Source organism: Dermacentor albipictus, chromosome 1 (assembly GCF_038994185.2).
Source record: "Dermacentor albipictus isolate Rhodes 1998 colony chromosome 1, USDA_Dalb.pri_finalv2, whole genome shotgun sequence".
Classification (NCBI taxonomy): Eukaryota; Metazoa; Arthropoda; class Arachnida; order Ixodida; family Ixodidae; genus Dermacentor; species Dermacentor albipictus.
In genome coordinates this window covers 378,120,186-378,139,931 of record NC_091821.1, presented here as the reverse complement: position 1 = coordinate 378,139,931, position 19,746 = coordinate 378,120,186, and the positions used below count along the sequence as shown (strand labels likewise).

The 19,746-nt window shown below is 42.9% G+C and overlaps 2 protein-coding genes across 3 annotated transcripts in view; one reads left to right on the top strand and one right to left on the bottom strand.

Moving 5' to 3' along the window:
• The window catches only part of LOC135900256 (2-acylglycerol O-acyltransferase 2-A-like), a 27,157-nt gene extending 19,793 nt beyond the window's left edge, over positions 1 to 7,364 (bottom strand). The window contains exons 1-2 of one of the 2 annotated variants that reach the window (XM_065429686.2): positions 7,236 to 7,261; positions 6,001 to 6,047 (exon numbers count right to left, since the gene is read on the bottom strand). The gene's annotated coding sequence lies outside the window, so the exon portion shown is untranslated. Of the gene's footprint in view, positions 1 to 6,000; positions 6,048 to 7,235 lie in introns of both variants that reach the window. The other variant, XM_070531930.1, reaches the window with a different exon arrangement.
• Positions 6,726 to 19,746, top strand: c12.1 (spliceosome-associated protein CWC15). The gene is made up of 6 exons (XM_065429685.2): positions 6,726 to 6,854; positions 7,069 to 7,199; positions 7,283 to 7,395; positions 8,659 to 8,729; positions 11,425 to 11,523; positions 19,498 to 19,746. Exons 2-6 carry the CDS (start codon positions 7,069 to 7,071, stop codon positions 19,729 to 19,731), a joined length of 648 nt encoding a protein of 215 aa, XP_065285757.1. The 5' UTR covers positions 6,726 to 6,854; the 3' UTR covers positions 19,732 to 19,746.

The window sequence follows — 19,746 nt, the reverse complement described above, 5'->3', positions numbered from 1 at the left end:
GCGGGCAAGGATGTCTGTAGCGTCTGCTGAATGTCGACAACACTTCATTTAAAAACACTTCATTTAAAAAAAAAAAACATTTTTAAAGGCGCTACATTGTGCGACCAAGACGAAAAAAAATTGGTACTCTTCCTCTATGTGAAGAATGATGACCAGCGAAGCTCTGTATGTGGGCGCCTTAATGGCGAAGTGCACCTCCGCTGCAGGTCAGCCCGGCATTGCACTATCTTGGGATCGGCTAACGCCTGCTTCACTTTCGCCATGGGTCGGCCCGTTATCGCACTATCTTCGGGATTTTTTTCTACACGCGGACACGATAATGGGGAAAGTAGCCCTTAACAGCTTCGCTGTAAAAACATAACGCATGGAACAGTTCAGAAGGACCGAAGTGAAAAGAAAACAATGATTGACTGCGTAAGTTTTCATGTTTGGCACATCAATAATTTAACACAGTTGGTCTAAGGGGTGCTCTGATATGGTATACTGAGGCCAAAAACACTCGAAATTGAGATTTCTTTCTTTCCCAGCTGATAACTTGCATAAAACCACGAGCAAGAGGAGGGTGAAAGCTATAGCAGTGGAAGTGCTTGAAGTGCGCCGGAGCTGAAGAGTCTTTTTTATCTTCATTTTCTTTAGTGATCCTGTGAATGCGCCGTGTTTTCTCCAACCTGCCGGGGTGGCTTAGTGGTTATGGCGTTGCGATGCTGAGCTCGAGGCCGCCAGTTTGATCCGGGCCGCAGCAGCAGCATTTCGATATAGACTACGAAACGCCGGCACGCTACGTGGCGGCATTTCGTAGTTTCGAGACTACGTGCCGGCAGCGCGATTTCTAGGAAAAACAGATGAAGTGTTCGACTTGCAAAGGTCTCTGAACGACAAGCGTCAGTCACGTGCATAACTGTGGACGGTTAAGCCTAAAGAAAATATGTTTCCCCAGAGGGATACACGCCCATCGACCAACCCTGTTTACCTCGACTTGTCGCCATCACGCCTATTGCTTAATAACAATTATAGCATTAAGACACCATTTCTTTTTCACATTTTGCGTATTTTCTAAAAAAAAAAAACGGGACGACATATATTTTTTAAACACTTTAAAGCTGCCCAATTAGTTCTTCTAGCACCATCAGTATTTCTTTCTATGCGACCCCGTTGTCATGGTCAATGCTTGCGCGGAAGGCGAAGCAGGCCTGTTACACATCCCCAACATATCCAATATTAGCGAAATAAGCATGTATTCCATGTTAAGCTGTTCGTTATTTGTCCGCCTTCTTAAGCTTTATGTGCTTATGCAGTTTATGAGACTGAATGCTTAGTTTAAGCTGTAGCCATATAAGCTCAATATTGCTTTTGTATAACGTTTCTTGTTTGTCATTTATTATCTTAAAAAACTGCCAATAATTTTGTTTACGACACATAGGTCACAGCACATCAAATGCTCCATGTTTTCAACTCTACCACCCATAAATTTGTTTATAAAAATTTGATATCGCTTGTGAGAAATGTATAGCCTAGAATTATTTCAGTTTTTAAAAGAGGTATGTCAATACGCGAAAACACAAGACTTATCATTTAGGCAGCGGCTATTGCAGGAGGCAACTGCGTTAGTAAACCGTCTATAGCATTGACTGATAAAGAACTTGCTTACTTGGGGTTTGTACGTGGGGGGCTGCCGTAGGACTTGGCGCGCTCTTATTGATTTGTGGTGCTCAGGTTAACTTGCACATTTATATCTCGTTGTGGTTAAGTGCGCGTGATTATATATTCAACCCTTTTTGTAATAAACACCAGTTGGAAGTCAGCGCTTGTCCTTGTCGCCTTGTTTTGTGTGACCCCCCTTGCGCTGGTTACATCTATTTATTTATTTATTTAAGATACTTTCAGGGCCCGAAGGCATTACAGAAAGGAGTGGGTGAACATAACAAAACATTTGTGCAATATACAAAGACAGATTCAATGTGGCGTTTCATGAATGCTGGTTTTGAAGGCGTCGGTATCCAGGATGGCTGCAACGGTGGCGGGAAGGTCACCATGGAATAGCAACTGGCCCGCTTTCACACCTTGCTTCAATTGTTGCAACCAGAGCGCACGAGTGACTATATCCGACTTTGAAGTGACGCTTTTTTCGGCTACTGTCCCAGGTTTCGGTTTCCTTGTGCTGGTCCAACGTGTAGGACGCGTCAAACCAGCTTTGTAAAGCGAAACTGATCCTCATGATAGTGACAGCGAGAACACTTACGTACTGCGCATATAAAGGTATCAAATCATGACATGAAACGTGTACATATAATGTCGGCTCACAGAAACCTCTAAAACACACAGATCTTATTTTAAATGTGCATGATATTCAACGGCTTTGATATTAGGTTTACTGCGTACATTTGGCGTATACCCCATTCCTTGGCAGCTACCCGAAGCTCCAGGTTGTATTCTGATATACCACAAATTAGTGCCAGTGAGTGCACATCTGTTCTGCGTATTAGAACAGTAAATAACGGCAGGAAACCTACACATGTCATGTGTGTTCATATATCTAAAGTTGCAGACGTGTATATGCAGAGGCTTCGTTTTTTTTCATTCTTATCAAATATCGCTTCAGTGACCATGACATCGCTGCGTGACACCGCTTCTCTATAGCTTCGTTTCGCATAGATTCCAACATGTGCGTTGGATCGGCATATTCTTCAATATGCCGATCCAACTATCATGCACCAAGACTTAAAAATACGCAAATGCCACGTAGCTGGACAGAACCAAGGTAATGTTGTTTGCCGTCGCTTGGAGATACTCAGACTATTTTTTTTTGCATTCCGCCCTATTACATATTTAGTATTAATTGATTAATTAATTAACTTCACGAATATTATAATTAGATGAAAAGTTTCTAGGAGAATATTGCATAACAACATGAAAAACTCCCGATACAGCTTTATGTTGCTACATAAACGTGTTTTTCCGAGCGTGCAAGACGCGAATACACGCATAGATATATAATTTTTAATGGCAGAAAGCTGGGAGAGGTCGGCTTGAGTGAAATGCCTCTAGTCTGCATGCTGCTCCACGCTGGGGAAGGGGTTCGGGGGAATCATAGGAAACTCTATGGGGGGAACGACAGAGATAGAATAGATACATAGTGTGGTGGTATGGTGAATATGACGATAATGAGGGCTCCACGGGCCTGTGGAGCCCTCATTATTATAATATCCATCATACCATACGCGTTGCACATCATCATCATATTCACCATACGTACGCGTTGCACAGGCCTGTTCCTGTGCAACGCGCACGAGTACACTCAACAGCACAGTATAGTGACCTTCGCGGCCAGTCACGCGGGAATGTTGCGTGCATTCGCTGGCTTCTTTCACACTCGGAAAAACACTTATGAAGGTGTATAAAGCCTGTATCAAAAGATGCATGCAGTAAGCATAGTTTCGAAAGACCAGACACGCACTTTCTTTTTATGTCGCTAAACGCCGCCCGACTTCGCGATAATAACACAGCGCAGAATTTACGCATTTGCGTAATGTGTAGTAGTGCTCATCATCACCATCATAAATAAGCGCACTGCAGTGGTGCAAATGAATACTTTTTTTTTCTTTTTCTAGTGATGTTTCTAGAGGTGTTTGGATGTCGCATTGTTGCAGCAGCAGTCGATGCGTTGCTGTAGGTAAGCGCCGTATGCTGTTGTCGTACCTATAGATCGTTGTAAACGTAGCTCATCGATATTTGGTCGTTGTCATCATGTCACGTCAAAAGATAAAGATGGTGTCATGGTTCGAGGAAATTAAACATAAATATATGATACATGGCCTGCATGTGGTACTAAATGCACGTGGCCTGCGTGGATGATGACGATTATTACAGAGTAGCTACGACTACAACGGCCTGCGACATCGGTATGCGGCGACTGCCTACTGCGACGCCACGACTGCTACATCAACAGTGCAACACCACCGCGCCAACTATCACAAAAAAGTAAAAAATACATTGACAGGCCCCGTTGCAGTTGCTTTGACTCCATATCTTGGCTAGCTCTACAGCCGTAACTCCTCATATATATATATATATATATATATATATATATATATATATATATATATATATATATATATATATATATATATATATATATATATATATAGAGAGAGAGAGAGAGAGAGAGAGAGAGAGAGAGAGAGAGAGATTGTTAGGACGAGCCTTGAGGCGCAGCCTCCCGGACGGTATACAGAGATGATCCTATAGTGCTGGTACCGGTCAGGCGTTTCTTCTCATAAAACAAACAGATACATAATAAACAAAACATATACATTATTGTCTAGCCACAGAACGCCACCTCTTCGGGGCACGTGTAACCACTTCGCTGCTGTATACAACGCCGACTACTGCATCTCGGTTCCATCATCTGGGGTACTGTTGCGTAAACTGAGGCCTGCTGTCACTGCTTGACGCTAAGCTTCGTGCTTTCGTTACCATGTGTCGTCGAAATAGCTTTGCGTTACGTAATCAACGATGTGCTGGTTAAAAGGCGCAGCCGACATGGTTGCCAACCCGAGCTTCTTGACCCTTCTTAACGAAAAAGTGAGCGAAAGAGACGCAGACGACAAAAGAGAAAGGACAAACAAACACGGACGCTCTTTTTCTCGTCTACGTTTTTTTTCGCGCACTTATTTCGTTATCATGGAAGCACACCAGCTCGCCCAACTCTCAGTTTTGATGAATCACACTTCTTAACCCTATCCGCGCCAAAGGAAATGGAGATTTCCAGAGACGTGATTGTCATGACGACCTTACTCGTCAGTGGCCGAGAAATGGTTCGTGAAAATCACGTTTTCTTTTCCATCGCGATGATTTTCAATTTCACAGGTGGTGTTGTATTAGGCTCGCTAAAATAATAAAAAATAAAACGATCACGGAGAGAACAGAGCAACGAGCTGGCTCGCAAGTGCTACCACGAGGACGTGCACCACAACGCCTGCCAGCTGTACAGGCCGAGAAGGCACGTAGAAAAACGGTAGCAAGAGAAGAAGCGCAGAGAGAATTTAAAAAGCAGTACACGAAAATGAAACATGCCCACTCTGAAGAACGACACGAAAACGACACGCACATGACCTTACACACGACGGTGCGGCATTAGACATATTCGGCAAATGGCCCACAAGCTTGCACAATATGGTCCACATAGTAGTTTGTTACAATATCTTCATAAATGACACAATTTAAAAAGGGCTCTGTGATCGAGCTTCATCCCGTGTTAATTACATATGTGGTCGTAGAATACCTTACTATTGCAGCACGCAGAAGCATATAGGGGAAAAACTCAAAAGGAAAAAAAATGTTCATACAGCTTTTTTTTTTTTTAAACATGAGTAAGTGTACAGGCGCTAAGGCGACATAGAAAGCTGCTAAATTGCTGCTACAGGGACAGAAGCTCCAATAGTCGATCCAGTTGTGTTACCTTTGTTTCCCCTTCTTTAGTAGCCCGGTAACTAACAGAAGCACGAGGTTTAATAATGAAGGTTTTCATCGTCACTATTTCTAATCTTCATGGAACACTTGCGCAGGAACTCGGCTAAAACACCGTCGATGTTTTAATAAAGCTGCCATCGAATGCTGCGTTCTGTACTTGAATAATTAATCGTCGTCACAACTATAACGCCGGTGAGAAGCCTGTGCTTTCTGCGAGCGATAAAACAATTTAAATACGTGCTAATTTTGAAAGCACTGGTACCCTGCTCTGCAGTTTACATGGTATAGTAATTGATATGACAGTATGAGATGGTAAAAATTTAAAGCAAATCCAAAGCCACATGTATATTGAAGGCAATTTTTTAAATCCCGCTGCTGTATGATCGCAAGTTATGTGGTAGTTGCTCCAAGGAACGCATATTCCCGTTGCCGTCGTAAAGAGTTTCTCCTTGCAAAGCCCAGCGTAATGGTAAACGACAAGCAAGAAAATAATAGAAATAAAGCGAGGAAATGCCGACACAGCAGACTTACCCGGTAGTGTGTTGAGCTCTGAACGGAGCAAGAGGACGCGAGCTTGCCTGCATACAAGCGAGGCGCCGTGATAATGCGCGATACGCTAATCTGCAGAGCAACGAAATCGACACTTCTGAATAGTAACCTCCTCCAGAGCGATAAAAAAAGCTCTCTTGTCATTCCAGTATTCCATCTTGCTCATACCAGACGATATTTCCCTGTCACTTCGACTCTGGCGATAAAGGTCGCTTTGCAACCAGGAGGTCCTTATCAGCCGCGCCACTTGATACGCTCAACCAAACTCAGCGACGTTTTCAAGAAACATCAGATAGGCTTCGTTTTAACCTATTTTGTTTGCTAGTTTCCGAAGGACACATATACTGGCAAATGCATGAATTCGGCCCTCCGTTCGTTGTTTACAAAATTCTAGAACGCTTTATTCTCGAAACAAAATGCGACTTCTTATCACTTCCATCGACTCAAGTGGAGAACCAAGAACAATAGCAATAAAGAAAGTCATTGTGCTATAGGAAAGGGTGATTTTATATTTAAATTTCTCACTAATTTGCGAAGTATTGGAAAGCGTTTTCATTGAACAAGAAACGTCTCTTCACTGCACTTACGGCGGTCTCATTTTCTTAAATACAAAGCAACTTGATTCAAATTATATTATTTTTTTATTCTCTGACTAACCAATTAACCTAAATTTCTCATGGGCGACAACGGAGTAAACCTTTACTTATTTATCCGCTAATTTTGGCTGAGAAACAACGAAATCTGGTGTCAATGACAGAGTAATGTTTTCTTCAGAAGCGCAATCGCGGTAATCATCAAGCGTGTTGTCGTCGCGTCGAAGGGTCTTCTGATCCAAGGTAAACTCAGGTTTTTCTTTAAGTTTGCTGTATGTTTTTGCTAATTCTTCACATTTATGTGTAAGCGTAACACCTGAAATGGTTTTTTATTAGGTGAAGCGTTTGAAAGCGGCGCGGGTGTGATCTTTGGCGTTAGTGGCCAGCATAAACCGCGACTGCTTGGAGTGATCCAAACCTGTTGCAGGCTTTTTTGACTATTTCTCTTTGTTATTAGATGACTACAGCTGCAAGGCCCACCTTTGAGCCGGCCCGGGGTGGGGGCGGCCGGAATGAGAAAGACTTAGGGGCCTTGTCAAAACAGTACTCGAGCAGGGATCTCCCGGGACACAACAAGCTAAAGTACAGGTGGGTAAAACTTGTGGTGTGAGCGCCTGCACATACCTCTCTGAACTGTCAGGCTTACCCGGTCTGTGCGTTCTTTTGAACAGGCAACCTGGTCAGGGCACCAGCGAGGAGCTCAAGGCGAAGGACTTCCGCCGCGAGCTGGAGGAACGTGAGCGTGCTGCGCTCTACGAAAGAGACGGCAAGAAGATAATCAGGGGTGAGTAGGTTGGGCAGACTGCCTTGCTCACCGTTCTCTACTGAAATGACATCGGTACACTTTCAGTATTTTGCCTAAACAAATGCACCTTACCCTTCGTAGTGCAGTTGTGCATAGCCTATGTGCACAGCGTGTGCTTGCTTGTAACTACAGCGTATAGCGTATACTTGACGAAAACGAAAACCTTGAATAGATGTCAGGAGAACCGGATAGATTGGTATTCTTCACAAAGTGGTTTCACCCCCTCTACGTTTGTGAAATATCGAGGCAAAGCAGTTTTCACCATGCTTTACTTAACTGCAATTGGTGTCTGTGTGTGTTGAGGTAAACTGTGACAGCAGGTACATTGTGTAGCTCAGCTTTGCTAGGATAAGCATGGTGAGATGGATCTCAGTGTTCGCCAGCAGAGGTACTCTGTGAGTGTCCACCTAGCGGACATGTCTATTTCGTCTGCTGCTGAAGTGTTGAATTGGCTGGGGGTGCCTGTTTCCTCCTGACCTGCACCTCAGCCCAGCCAATCAGAAGTTAAGCAGCAAGCGAAATTGACATGTCCACTAGCACTAGGTAGATACTTACATAATATCCCCCAAGTATTGTTGGAAGCAACAACTATAATGGCTTTCATGAGAGCTGACATTTGGGTGAGTTAGTAATCATGTATTGTGGAAAAAACAGCACAACTTTACACAAACGAAAAAAGAATAGACAGACACCAGTGCTGATGTGTGTCTATCCTTTTTTCATCCAAAATTGCAGCATTTTCCCACCATGCAGCTATAATGGCCTGGCAGACAAGTTATAAGTAAACATGCTTTCCAGTATGACATACTTACAAAGTCACTGTATTGATATTTTCAGACCATTGCAACTCCTTCTTTTACATTGGTTTGAATATTGGTTTACATTGGTTTATGCATTGTGAATTGGGATGTCTGCCAGGCTCCTGTGGTGTAATGAGGATTTCAGGCAAGACAGTGGCCTTTCGTGAAGTAGGTCACCAAGCCCAGTGCATCTAATGATTGTATTGCAGGACACATACGACTTCGGTGGTTGTTAACCGTGTTGTTCAAATGAAAAGGCTTTGTTTTTTATTTTCAAAGCCTGCATTTGGGAGAGCATATAGACATTTGCACCACTAGTGCAATGTGTGTAATTGTGGAAGGAATTTCCCTTTCTTACTGTTACAAATGTGTGTAATTTCATAATTTACCAGACCATTTGTGTTAAGTGAATGTGCATGTGTTCATCTCTTTTGATCTGTAGAGCCATCAAAGAGGCCAAGACTGGAACAGGCGCCTGCATCAAATCTTGATGCTGATGACTCCTTAGACGAGGTTAGTACTTTAGTATCTCTAATTTGTATTTCATAGGACAGGAAAAAATGTCAAACTTATAATAATGTTATGGAACTTGTTAAGAAAATAGCTAACGAAAATTTGTTGCTCCAGTGTTTGTTTATGCAGTGAGGAAATCTGCTACGTTTGTTTGTATCTTTTAATAAAGTCTGCCAAGAAGCTGATATTTTCCTGAACATGTGTTAACGACACAGTGCTGTTGTAAGAACCTGCATGCAGCACTCCAGAAGAGCAAGTGTCTCGCAGTGTTCTTCGCAGTGCGGCAATTATGTCAGCGTGACACATGCCCATGACCTTTAATTGAGCAGTAGCACTACGCACAACCGAGCACATCTCCCAGCCATCTTATTATCAGCCAGCTGGCAGGCAAACTATTCACCTATCGCAATGTGTTCAGCTAGTTTTCTGTTGGTGCAACATGTTGCTATTGAAGCAACTTTATTTCTTTCTCCCCTCCAACAATTTTCGCGGCACCTGTCATGCAACACACCTTGCACGAAGTCATGCCACACCTGCTGTCCACTCTGTGTTCCAAGCTCATACAGTGCAAAAAGGAGCAGGTGAAAAAATATCCTTACAAGCAATCACTGTTGCAAGGCACATTTTGTTAGATACTGGGGCTGCTATTGCATTGCACATGGCAGCTCTTCATGCTTGCTTCTCTATAAGGGTTGTTCGAATTAACCGTTTAATCCCCAAATTTCACCAAGTTGATGAGTGTTCAGTGCCATTAAATAATGTGCCTTTGAAGTCAGATTATCAGTTATTTAATAAAAACACTATGCTAGCTTCACCAATGTTGCCTGCGCAAGTGCTTTGTGCACTTCTGCTGACACAAATTTCATGAACAAGAAGAATGAAGAAATACATAATTTTAGAAACTTTGTTATCGTTTTAATTTCACAGCTGCGGTACATATGCTTATAGTATTAGAAACTTGAAGACAATTGTATTCGAAGCCAACATCATTTTGTTTGATTCTTCTAGAGTGCTTGGGTTCCAAAATATTCACCATCAAACTTAAAGGGACACTAAAGTGAAAAATGATTTCTTCTGCATCAGTAAATTACCGTTCTACAACACCAAGAACACCACTCCTACAACGATAAGACGTTTGGTAAGCCAGAAAAAGCGCAAGAACAAAATACGGGTGGCAACGCCTACTTGAGTTCCCGCACCTGGGGGCTGTGACGTCATGGATTTTTATGGCATCTTCTAGGGCTTACTAATTATATATAGCGGTACAGATTGACTACATTGTGTTCTAAAGGAACCAAATATTAAACTTGGCAAGTTTCGGGAAACTTTATTCAGCCAACATGGCCCAAATGCGAAAACATACTTTGGAATCCCTGACGTCACGCTGACGTACCAGCACTGGGGTTTCGGCGCGAAATTCAAATACTGATACTTGGACCTTCATTTTCTCATCTAATAATCAAACTATCTTTTTGAAATGACTGCCTGCAGGGTTCTCAAACAATGCTGCATTAGTCTAAACTGATTTATTGTTTCCCTTTAGTGTCCCTTTAACACTCAGTATGCTAATTACACATTCAATGGCGGGACTCCCATCACGAAGACAAGCCCCCCATATAACGCCATTCATTTCGTATTGCACGCCAGTGTAGAAGAAGAGTAGACTGATAACTGCTGCATCCCTACTCTTGGCGTGTAAAAACAAGACTGCAATCAGCTGCAATCAAAACCCCTGCAAAACCCCTGCAATCAGCTGTATCAGAGATGGTGCTGCAAGTCACTGGTATAGATGTAAATTTCATTCTGCTCGGACTCTTAATTTCACTCTGAATCTAGCATTGACACTATATTCACTGTGTTATTCACTCTTGTGTTTCTCGTAAGTAGGTAATCAAACGTGTGGAAAGTGGCATTCTTAATTAGTAGCAAATTTAATTACGAAATGCAATCGTTTTAAAGGTGTGGCAGAAGACGCTAACCATGCTGCGTGCACAGCACTTTTAAGTCCAGAGTGTCGTCTGCTTTACATGCCTTTTGTGAAATTTCTGCCATTGGAGGCCTTTGTGCACCGTGTGGCGGCTGAAAGGTCTCTATAGAAGTATATATTTGATGAAAACTACATGGACGAAATTGGTTTATGAATGTCCAATATAGTGTAGTCTCAATTATTTAATTTTTTTGCATATGGTGCTGCTACCTTGATTTTCTGCTGTCTGGAAATGCACACAGGCTAGTTGCAAGCTACCGTTGTGTGACAAGTGGCTGGCATATTATAAGTAATGCCATAAGCATATGCATTTCGTACTTTGTTGAAGAGTAGTGCTTGATGACCACATGTCAAGGTTTAAACTCAGCTTTACTTAATGCTGAATTTGTTTGCAGCTTATGTGTGACAACAGACTAGTATGTTTGAATATATAAGACACCGCATTTTTATTTGACTATGAAACAATGAAACTAAGTAACATGTGCTCAAAACCTTCTTTAAGCCTCCAATTTCTTAACTGCATTGTGCAGTGACTGTCTGTTGTAACTGCTCACAACTTCGAAAGCTTGCAAGTACGGTGCTATCCACAATTTTTTTTTACATTTCATTACTTGCAAATATATTAAATCAAAAGAAATGTTCCAGAAATATTTCACACTTCAATGTTCTTAATCTGTCTTAAGCTTTAATGGAAGATTCTGTATGCAGGATGAAGACTCTGATGACAGTGATGAAGACGACACTGCTGAGCTGATGGCAGAACTGAACAGAATCAAGAAGGAACGTGCACAAGAAGAAGCAAAGAGGGTGCGTTGTCCTTTCAGACAGTTAACCTCGAATTTAATCTGCCACCCTTGCTGTGGCTACAGGGTACTGCACAGGTGACTACACAGTCATCAGCTTGATTTGTTTGCTGCCAAAGCCCCAGATTTGGTAGCGGGGTTAATAGTGTTTGTTAAACTAGGCCTTATAAAAGCAAACCCGCTACAGTAACTCAGTTGATACGGGGCTCTGCTGCTGCGTACAGCATCGTGAGTTAAACTCCCAGCCACCTGCCGTGGTTGCTCAGTGGCTGTGGTGTTGGGCTGCTGAGCATGAGGTTGTGGAATCGAATCCCGGCCACGGTTGCCGCATTTCGATGGGGGCGAAATGCGAAAACACCCATGTACTTAGATTTAGGTGCACGTTAAGGAACCCCAGGTAGTCGAAATTTCCGGAGTCCTCCACTATGGCGTGCCTCATAATCAGAAAGGGGTTTTGGTACATAAAACCCTATAATTAATAAATTATTAAACTCCCAGCCATGGAGGTCACATTTCAGTGGGGGCACAATGCAAAAAAAACACCCTTTTGCTGAGCTTTGGGTGCTCGATAAAGAACCCCAGGCAGTCACAGTTAATCCTGAGCGCTTCACTGCAGTTTTTCTCATAGGCCCTGTATGACTTCGGGACATCAAATTCCTTCAGTCAGCTTATACCATCTCTATGTGCACAGGCAACTTATTTTAAATTTCTTTTGTGCTTGAGATCAGGTATTCACCGCAGCTTCACCCTAAGTCAGCACTACAAAATGATGCAGACTTCTTCTTAGAAATCTTTTAGGAGCGGTTGCTCTCAAAGTGTTCGCTTCTGCATGTTGATGCCGCAGTCATCAGCAATTGCAAGCAGTAAGAGTTGGCTTCAACCTTGATGATAATGCAGGCAGGCAGCTGTACCTCTGATGTACAGTAGGTTGCATGTTTGGTGACAGATTGTACATTAAAGGGATTTTACAGGGCATGCATGCAAGATTTGATGACAGTGGTTTGTCACAGAGCAAAGCGACATGATTGCTGTGCCAGTAGACTCTACTTTGGGTATCGGCAGCACTTTGGAAACTTTCAGATAACGTGCACCTACTAAGCTGTGCCAATAGTTGTTCTTTACCGTCATTTAAAGAAGAAACTGTAAATGCACAAATTCCATAGCTGGGTCTCTCATGACCATACTGCCACCTTGCGTGGTTGTGAGAGCGGACTAGGAGCATTTTGAAGGAAGAACCAATTGTAGTATTACACAGCCATGGACACAGACAGGTGACCTACAAGTTTTGCAGTGTGCCATAGAAAATTCGAAGGCCAGTGAACCTTAAACAGAAGACGGTGATTAATTTAGTCTGGTGAGGAGTGAACTGTACACAGGACATTCTGTATGCGAAAAGACGTAGCACATCATTCTGAAGCCACCGCAATGCACTGTGAGGGCCGCACGAATCACGCAGCAATGCCTTGGTTGGTGTGCTTGTTGCACAACTCGGGAGAAACGTAGAGCTGTGGATGTCAGTCTCGGGTACCCCATGCATAGGCTGCCAACCAGTCATCATTCACACCACAGTTCAAATATAGTATTGCTGCCTGCTACATCCATATACATAACTCACACAGACAGCCGAGCTACAAGCAAGGTTGCCTCACTAGCGCATCTCAGATAATGGTGGCGCTGGCGTCAAGGTACACTACCACATGATGCATATGCCCTTAAACTGCCTCACAATGTGCCTTATGATATGACTCCCCCAAGGCTTTTGTTGCACATTTGCTCAGGTGGAAGCTTGTGAGGGCACGAAAATGCACCAGCCTCTGTAGAAAATTCATTGTGCCTACACTGACACATGCAAATTGCTTGCAAAAGGTGCCACAAATTTGGACCTAATGCCGAATTGCCACATTTGCATGATTCTACTGCATCCATGAATCATACGTGTACTCAATTTTCGTGGGCCTAAAGCAAGAAAATAAACATTCACCTGAATATAACATGCACTTAAATGCGACATGCACCAAAACATGATATGCACCTGAATGTACCATAATATGCGCCCGATTTATAAAATAAAAATATAGTATGTACTCAAAACAAATTAGACGTGCATAACTTTCACAGAAGGGAAACTTTTTTTTTTAAGGGAGCTATCATAATGAAAGCTGTGCATCATCGTCGCCATTTTCACTTCATTGCCCACATATGCCAAGCACACAAGGCTATATTCTAGAGCAATCACTTTTAGAGATACTACTATCACTTTCACAAGATTTTATGTGACTCAGCATAGGACTTGTCAAAATATGCGGCCGAGAGCGTTCTGGCACTTAGGTAGCTCAGTGCCATTGGCACTGGGCTAAGTACACTGTGGCAAATCCAATGATGACCATGGATTTGCCGCAGAAGTTGATCAGGCAGGCACATGTGTTATACCCAACCGGCTTCAAGTCTCTCGTTATGATTTACCATCTGACTCTTTCAATTAAATATTTAAGAAGTCGGCCAATGAGGCCTACAGTCAAACCTTAATACAACACAACACACAGATTTAACAAATTATAGGGCACAACAAAGTTAATCTAACATTAAATTGGTCATGCTTTATTTCTGTGGAATATTCTGTCTAATGAAGCTGAATATGCGGGATCCGACACGGTATCTGTTATAGTATAGCAAATATTTGTTCTCACGTGGCTGAGAATATATGTTTTGGTAGCAAAAATCTTATCTACATTTGCCAACTGATTTTTCTGATGCCTGATTTTTTGGGCCTGCGCAATTATTCGAACTTCCCCATGGCACCACCGCCTATTCCTGGAACCAATGTGTAACGACAACCAAAACTTTTTATGGTCAAATTTTTGGTTATTATGCGCACTCGCAATGCTCCAAACATGGCAGCTACAAAGAAACTTAGACATAGCTGTCTTGGCAGTACGACTGTGACAAAAATTAGCCAATAACTGGCAAAGCAGCTGGCAACAAGACTTCACAGCAAGCTTGCTATCAATATGTTAATACTCACAAACATTGGCACTCGAGCGTGAAACCACAACACACAGGCTAAACTGATGATTGTTGTAGTGGAGTTTTGGTCTGGCATAAGGCATCATTTTCGGAAAATCGGTCACTGACTGTACACAGTAAGAGCAACTTGAAACAGCATAGTCTGGATGGACTTGTGTGTCTTGCCCAGCGGCTTCACTTGGTTGGATTGCAGCGGACATGTCAACATACTAATGATCATGTGTGGTTGCATGTTAGCAATGTTGCAAAGCATATTTATGTAGTAATTATTTTCTGTCATGTATTGGCGTGGTACGCCACTGCCCAGTTATCGAAATCCACAGGAGACCCATTGCTGACCTGCTGGAGGCATTCGCACTTGTTTGTAAGCATGAAATGCTTTTAGCACCTGCTGTCTGCCAGTTTCACGTGAACTTGAACCAAAATCCAGATTCATTATCCAGGCACTTAAAGAACATCTGGGCAGTCAAACGAGGACATCCGGGCAACCAATCAAGACTACATTACATACGCTAGATACTTCCCGAACAAGTTACAAAAAATATTGCTTCCGAGTTCTTCCAAAGGTTTGTTCACAATATATCACGCAAGCTGTAACTTTCAGTACGCTGAAGCTTTATTTGTCATTTTCAATAGCAACGTTCAAAGGGCAGGTACAGGGCACTGTACACTTCATTCTCATCTTTTGGCACTGAGACATAGTTGTCTGTGCTCTTTTAAATGCCAATGGTCTGTGAGGTCCACGGCATATCCACTGTGCCAGCAGCGCCAGCAGCATTCAAGCCGGTAGCGCCCTGCACACTGCAGATTGCTGCTTGACCGAGATAAGACTTGCAGTGAGGTTCTGTCTGTGACAGGAAACTATTGTGTCCATATTGACCAGTGCACAGTATGGTGGTATGGTGTGGTGGGGTGGGATGTGCCGTTTCGAACGTGCACTACACCCTTTTTAAGATTGTGGCAAGGATCATCTCCAACCAGTCTGTTTGCCGGTAGCCATTTCATGCTTACATCTGCTCTTGGTTACGGGAGAGCCAGCATTTTGTTCGGCATAGATCTGACCAGAATATCTTTCTTTTTTTCGATGTCATCATGTATGCCAATCGTGAACATTCAATATAACGAAGCTATTTTCATGTTGGTTGCAAGTTCATTATGTCAAGGTTCCACTGTATAAGCAAATAATGGCAAGCTTGCCATGACCACTTGCTACTCGCTATCCCACTGGCTCCTTGTAACATTGGGTTCGAGGAGATGGCACTGCAGGTAAGTCCAAATAATCAAGTTGGTTGAAAAATCAGTAGGCAAGTTTTCCAGTGAGCATGCAGCACCAGCATGACTGTGTTTTTCTTCCATATGTCCTGAATGCTCATTCTACCTTAATAACTGGGTACTAGGTATTGTATAAGGTAACACACTTTTCTCAAGCTGGAAGGTATTTAAATTGACAACATTTCCATGTATTTCTTTTGCTTAATATTCAATGTAATAGGCTCGTTGCAGGTTTCCTTACATAAAACCTACCTTGGATCACAGAATCATTGCAGTGTGTTGTCGTGCTAGCTTTAAGTCATCAAATTGTTTCATATTTTCTCAAATAGGGCATCTCTTGAGGCACACCTACCTCTTCTGACAGTTTGCCATATCAGGGATTGAATTGCTAGTGCCTTACGTCTGAAAGCTATGCTTTGGGCTCTGAAAGTAGCCAATGTGGACGGCTCTAGATTAATGTTGACCACTTAAAATTTTTTTTGATGTGCATCAACATCAAAAGTACACCAGTTTTCTTGTAACTGACTCTCATATGACCAGTGTCACTGTGGCTTATGCGTTCATAGTTGCCAAGAATGGAAACTAATCTCCTAAGGCCACAGCTAATGAACCATCATGGTACGTCCCTGTGTGACAAAGCTGAAGCCTGTCATGGCAAAACAAAAAGAGCATTACTACCAAGATAAAAGTACAGTGGAATCCCATTGATACGCTCCTCGCTCATGCATTTTCACGGTCCCGGCCTAAACCTTATTGACTCCTATGTGTTTTGTTTCCATCTGATATGTCGCCATTCTGTAATGTTCTCGCATCATATGTTATGCTTGAACGCAGCGGTCACGTAAATTTTGTGTTGAGAGAAATTTGCTCTCACACGTTGCAACAAGTGACCGGTACGTTGGAACAAGCAACTGGCTCTTTCAACAAGCCGCAGAAGTTTGCAGTAACCAGCCGAAGTTTCACAAGCCAGGTGCTGCACAAGCGTCTGGAGGAAACATGCACAGAGCAGATAGCGAAGCACCCTAAAAAGTGTGCAATGGTTAGAGCCTACCGGGAAACACACACACTGGGCCAAATCCACCGAGTGCAGGGCTACATTTATTTTGGAGCCTGCAAGGGTGTTACGTATTTGCGTAGTATAGCCACCTGTTCTACTATGTCTACTCGTATAATGATCGCACCCCTGAATTTTGTCATCAAAATTTGATTTTTTTTTTTTCCCGTGTTATGATCACACCCTGAACTTGTCGCAGCGATGTGTCATGTGCCAAGTCTAGCTAATGATGATCGCGTTTACCATCTGTCGAATGCTACGCAGACAATCCTTTAAGACATACCAAGCGGTCTGCACGCACCCAACATTCTTAAGCAGATGCCCCATTTCATTCCTTTCATCACTTTCCGCACGTCCATAAAAAAGAAAAGCTACAGCCAAACTTGCCTTGGCTTCATTATTTGTAGGCTTCATAATGGTTTTGGTTGACAACAACATAAAGGGCGCCTTTCGGTTCTTCTCATCTGCGCTCGTGGGCATGCAACAAATCGCGAGCGGCAACGCTAGTGGCCATGTTTACACTGATACTTTAGAAGTGTACTCTATTCATACGCCAACGCTTGTAACGCAGCTAAGATATTCGCCCACCCTTAGCAGAAACATGCCGTATTAGGATAGCAGTGAAGACAAATGCCGCAGTTGTCGCAACATGCCCGCCATGTGTTTCTATGTCACTGGCAGCTAAGTGCGCCCATTTCTGTTTCTGTCCCCTCAAAGTGGACATGGCTATGTTATTGTCACAAACTTGCTGATACTAACGATATTATTCATTACTGATGTGGAAGAAACTGTTTCAATGCGCGTAATGTACTCATGAGAAGAAAAATAATCGCGTTCGGCTCGTTAGGCTTGCTCCACCGGTGGCCATTTTTGTTTTGGTGTCCCGCACTGACAGTGGCAGCTGCCTGCTTATATTATATTCCTTATATCCCTCCTTATATTATATTTTTTTCACTTCCTGCTTAATTGAGCCCTTTTAAAAGGAAATTAATCATTTTGATTTAAAAAAAATATCTAACAATTAATCAGGCTAATTCTGTGCAATGCTTGGCAGTCAGTTTGTGGGACGCTACTGCCTGCAGTACGTAGGCTGCTTACAATCTTTGAATGCATGCACATCGTACTAAACATTCGACACTGTGAATCAAGTTGTACAGTGACTCTGATGGCTACAGAAGACAGAAGCCCTACAAAATCCACTGTAGCACTGTCTGTTCCTTGGCACATCGCAGGCGTATGGGAGAACCCACTTGTCACATTGCCTGTAATATAGTACATAAGGTGAGCATCGCTGCATTCCTCTGTGTAGTCAGCATATGTTCCACGACCACTTTTGCGGTCTCCATGGAAACTGTAGCATTAGCTAGACCTTCCTGTTGAGCCTCAATGTGCTGTAGAACCTCTTCTGCAGTGCACACACAGTGGAATCTCCTATAAAGTTCCGTCACCTAAGTATATCCGGCGCGTGGAAAAGGGACACTTCTTCCGGCAGCGATTTGTACCCCAAATTGCATTGAGGCACAAAACAGCATCAATTAGCTCGTTTTTTTTTTTCATTTTGATGGCATTCTTAATAATTAAGGCATGCTAATATGAGGGAGCTTTGCAAAAACATGTGAACCTATGATGTAATAACTCCAGTTCTGTCAATCTCTTCCTTGCTTTCTTTACTTGAATACTCAAATGTCTTTTGCGTATCTCAACAGCTGACCAGTCCCCACGCCCCCCCAACCACAGCACTCTATCTCGACCTACCAGAGGGATCATGCGAGGCAGCACTTGCAAGCAAGGGAGATGTCCCGCACTCTTCACGCCTCCCAGTTCTAGCCACCCTAGTTTGGCTACATTTGGCATGTTGTAAATGCCAAAATTTGAAATAGTAGTGGCATCTACGTGAACATCCAAAATCAAATTTGAACTGCACACCTTGGTGACATTCAGTAGGTGGAGCATTGTTAGCACACCCTACTCTGCCGTAACATTCGAAGTGCAAGAGACAAAGAAGGAACGGGTACACAGCAAACGGGATCATGCGTTTGCTTTGATTGCCAATAATTCCTCTTTTCAACACATTGAAGTACTTTTTGCAGCAAAACATTTGTGAAGTAGTCTATTTTAACTTCAAATGCATTTCTCTAATTCAATAAAAAGTTGTTTAGGACCCCCTTTAAACATACGCATGCACTTCTACGCAGCGTTCCTGGTCACAGTACGAGTGCTGAGATTTCTAATAACTGTACCGGCAGCCATTCAGAGCTGCCTCTGATGTTGCTGTGACGATTTGCACCCCTCCTGACTGTTGTGTTTTCCCAGCTATTATGGGTTTTTTTTCTGCTGTCCCTTGAATGTGTCAACGGGGTTCTACTGTACCAGGAAATTAGACATCGAATAAGTGCCTAGTGCAATCAGCAGGACGTTTGGAGAAAGTACAAAGCATGTATAGCAGAGAATCCACTATGGGGCTTTCTCAGGTACACTATGATGTAGCATTCAAGAGGCCAAGTGAACTAGTTAGTCATCCTTAAGCTATTTGGGATAGCTAAGGAAGCTACGTACACATGTAATTTTGATAAGTTAAGGCACCTTTAGCCTTGTGCTCAAAGTGTGGTGTTTTGTTAATCGTTTTAGGAAGCTGAACGCAAGATTCAAGAGGAGAGGATTCGAATGGAGAACATCCTAAGTGGAAACCCTCTGCTGAATTCGAGCAAGGCGGAGTTTAAGGTGAAGCGACGATGGGACGACGACGTCGTGTTCAAAAATTGTGCCAAGGGGGATCTCGAGAGCAGCAAGGAACGCCATTTCATCAACGACACTCTGCGTTCGGAGTTTCACAAGAAGTTTATGGAGAAATACATAAAGTAGTTTATGACATTTGCA

Excerpts from the sequence above, each read along its gene's own strand:
- c12.1 (XM_065429685.2), top strand. The coding sequence starts at position 7,069 with ATGACTACAGCTGCAAGGCCCACCTTTGAGCCGGCCCGGGGTGGGGGC. Across the intron at positions 7,200-7,282 it reads CACAACAAGCTAAAGTACAG|GCAACCTGGTCAGGGCACCA; the intron begins GTGGGTAAAACT and ends TCTTTTGAACAG. Across the intron at positions 8,730-11,424 it reads CTGATGACTCCTTAGACGAG|GATGAAGACTCTGATGACAG; the intron begins GTTAGTACTTTA and ends TTCTGTATGCAG.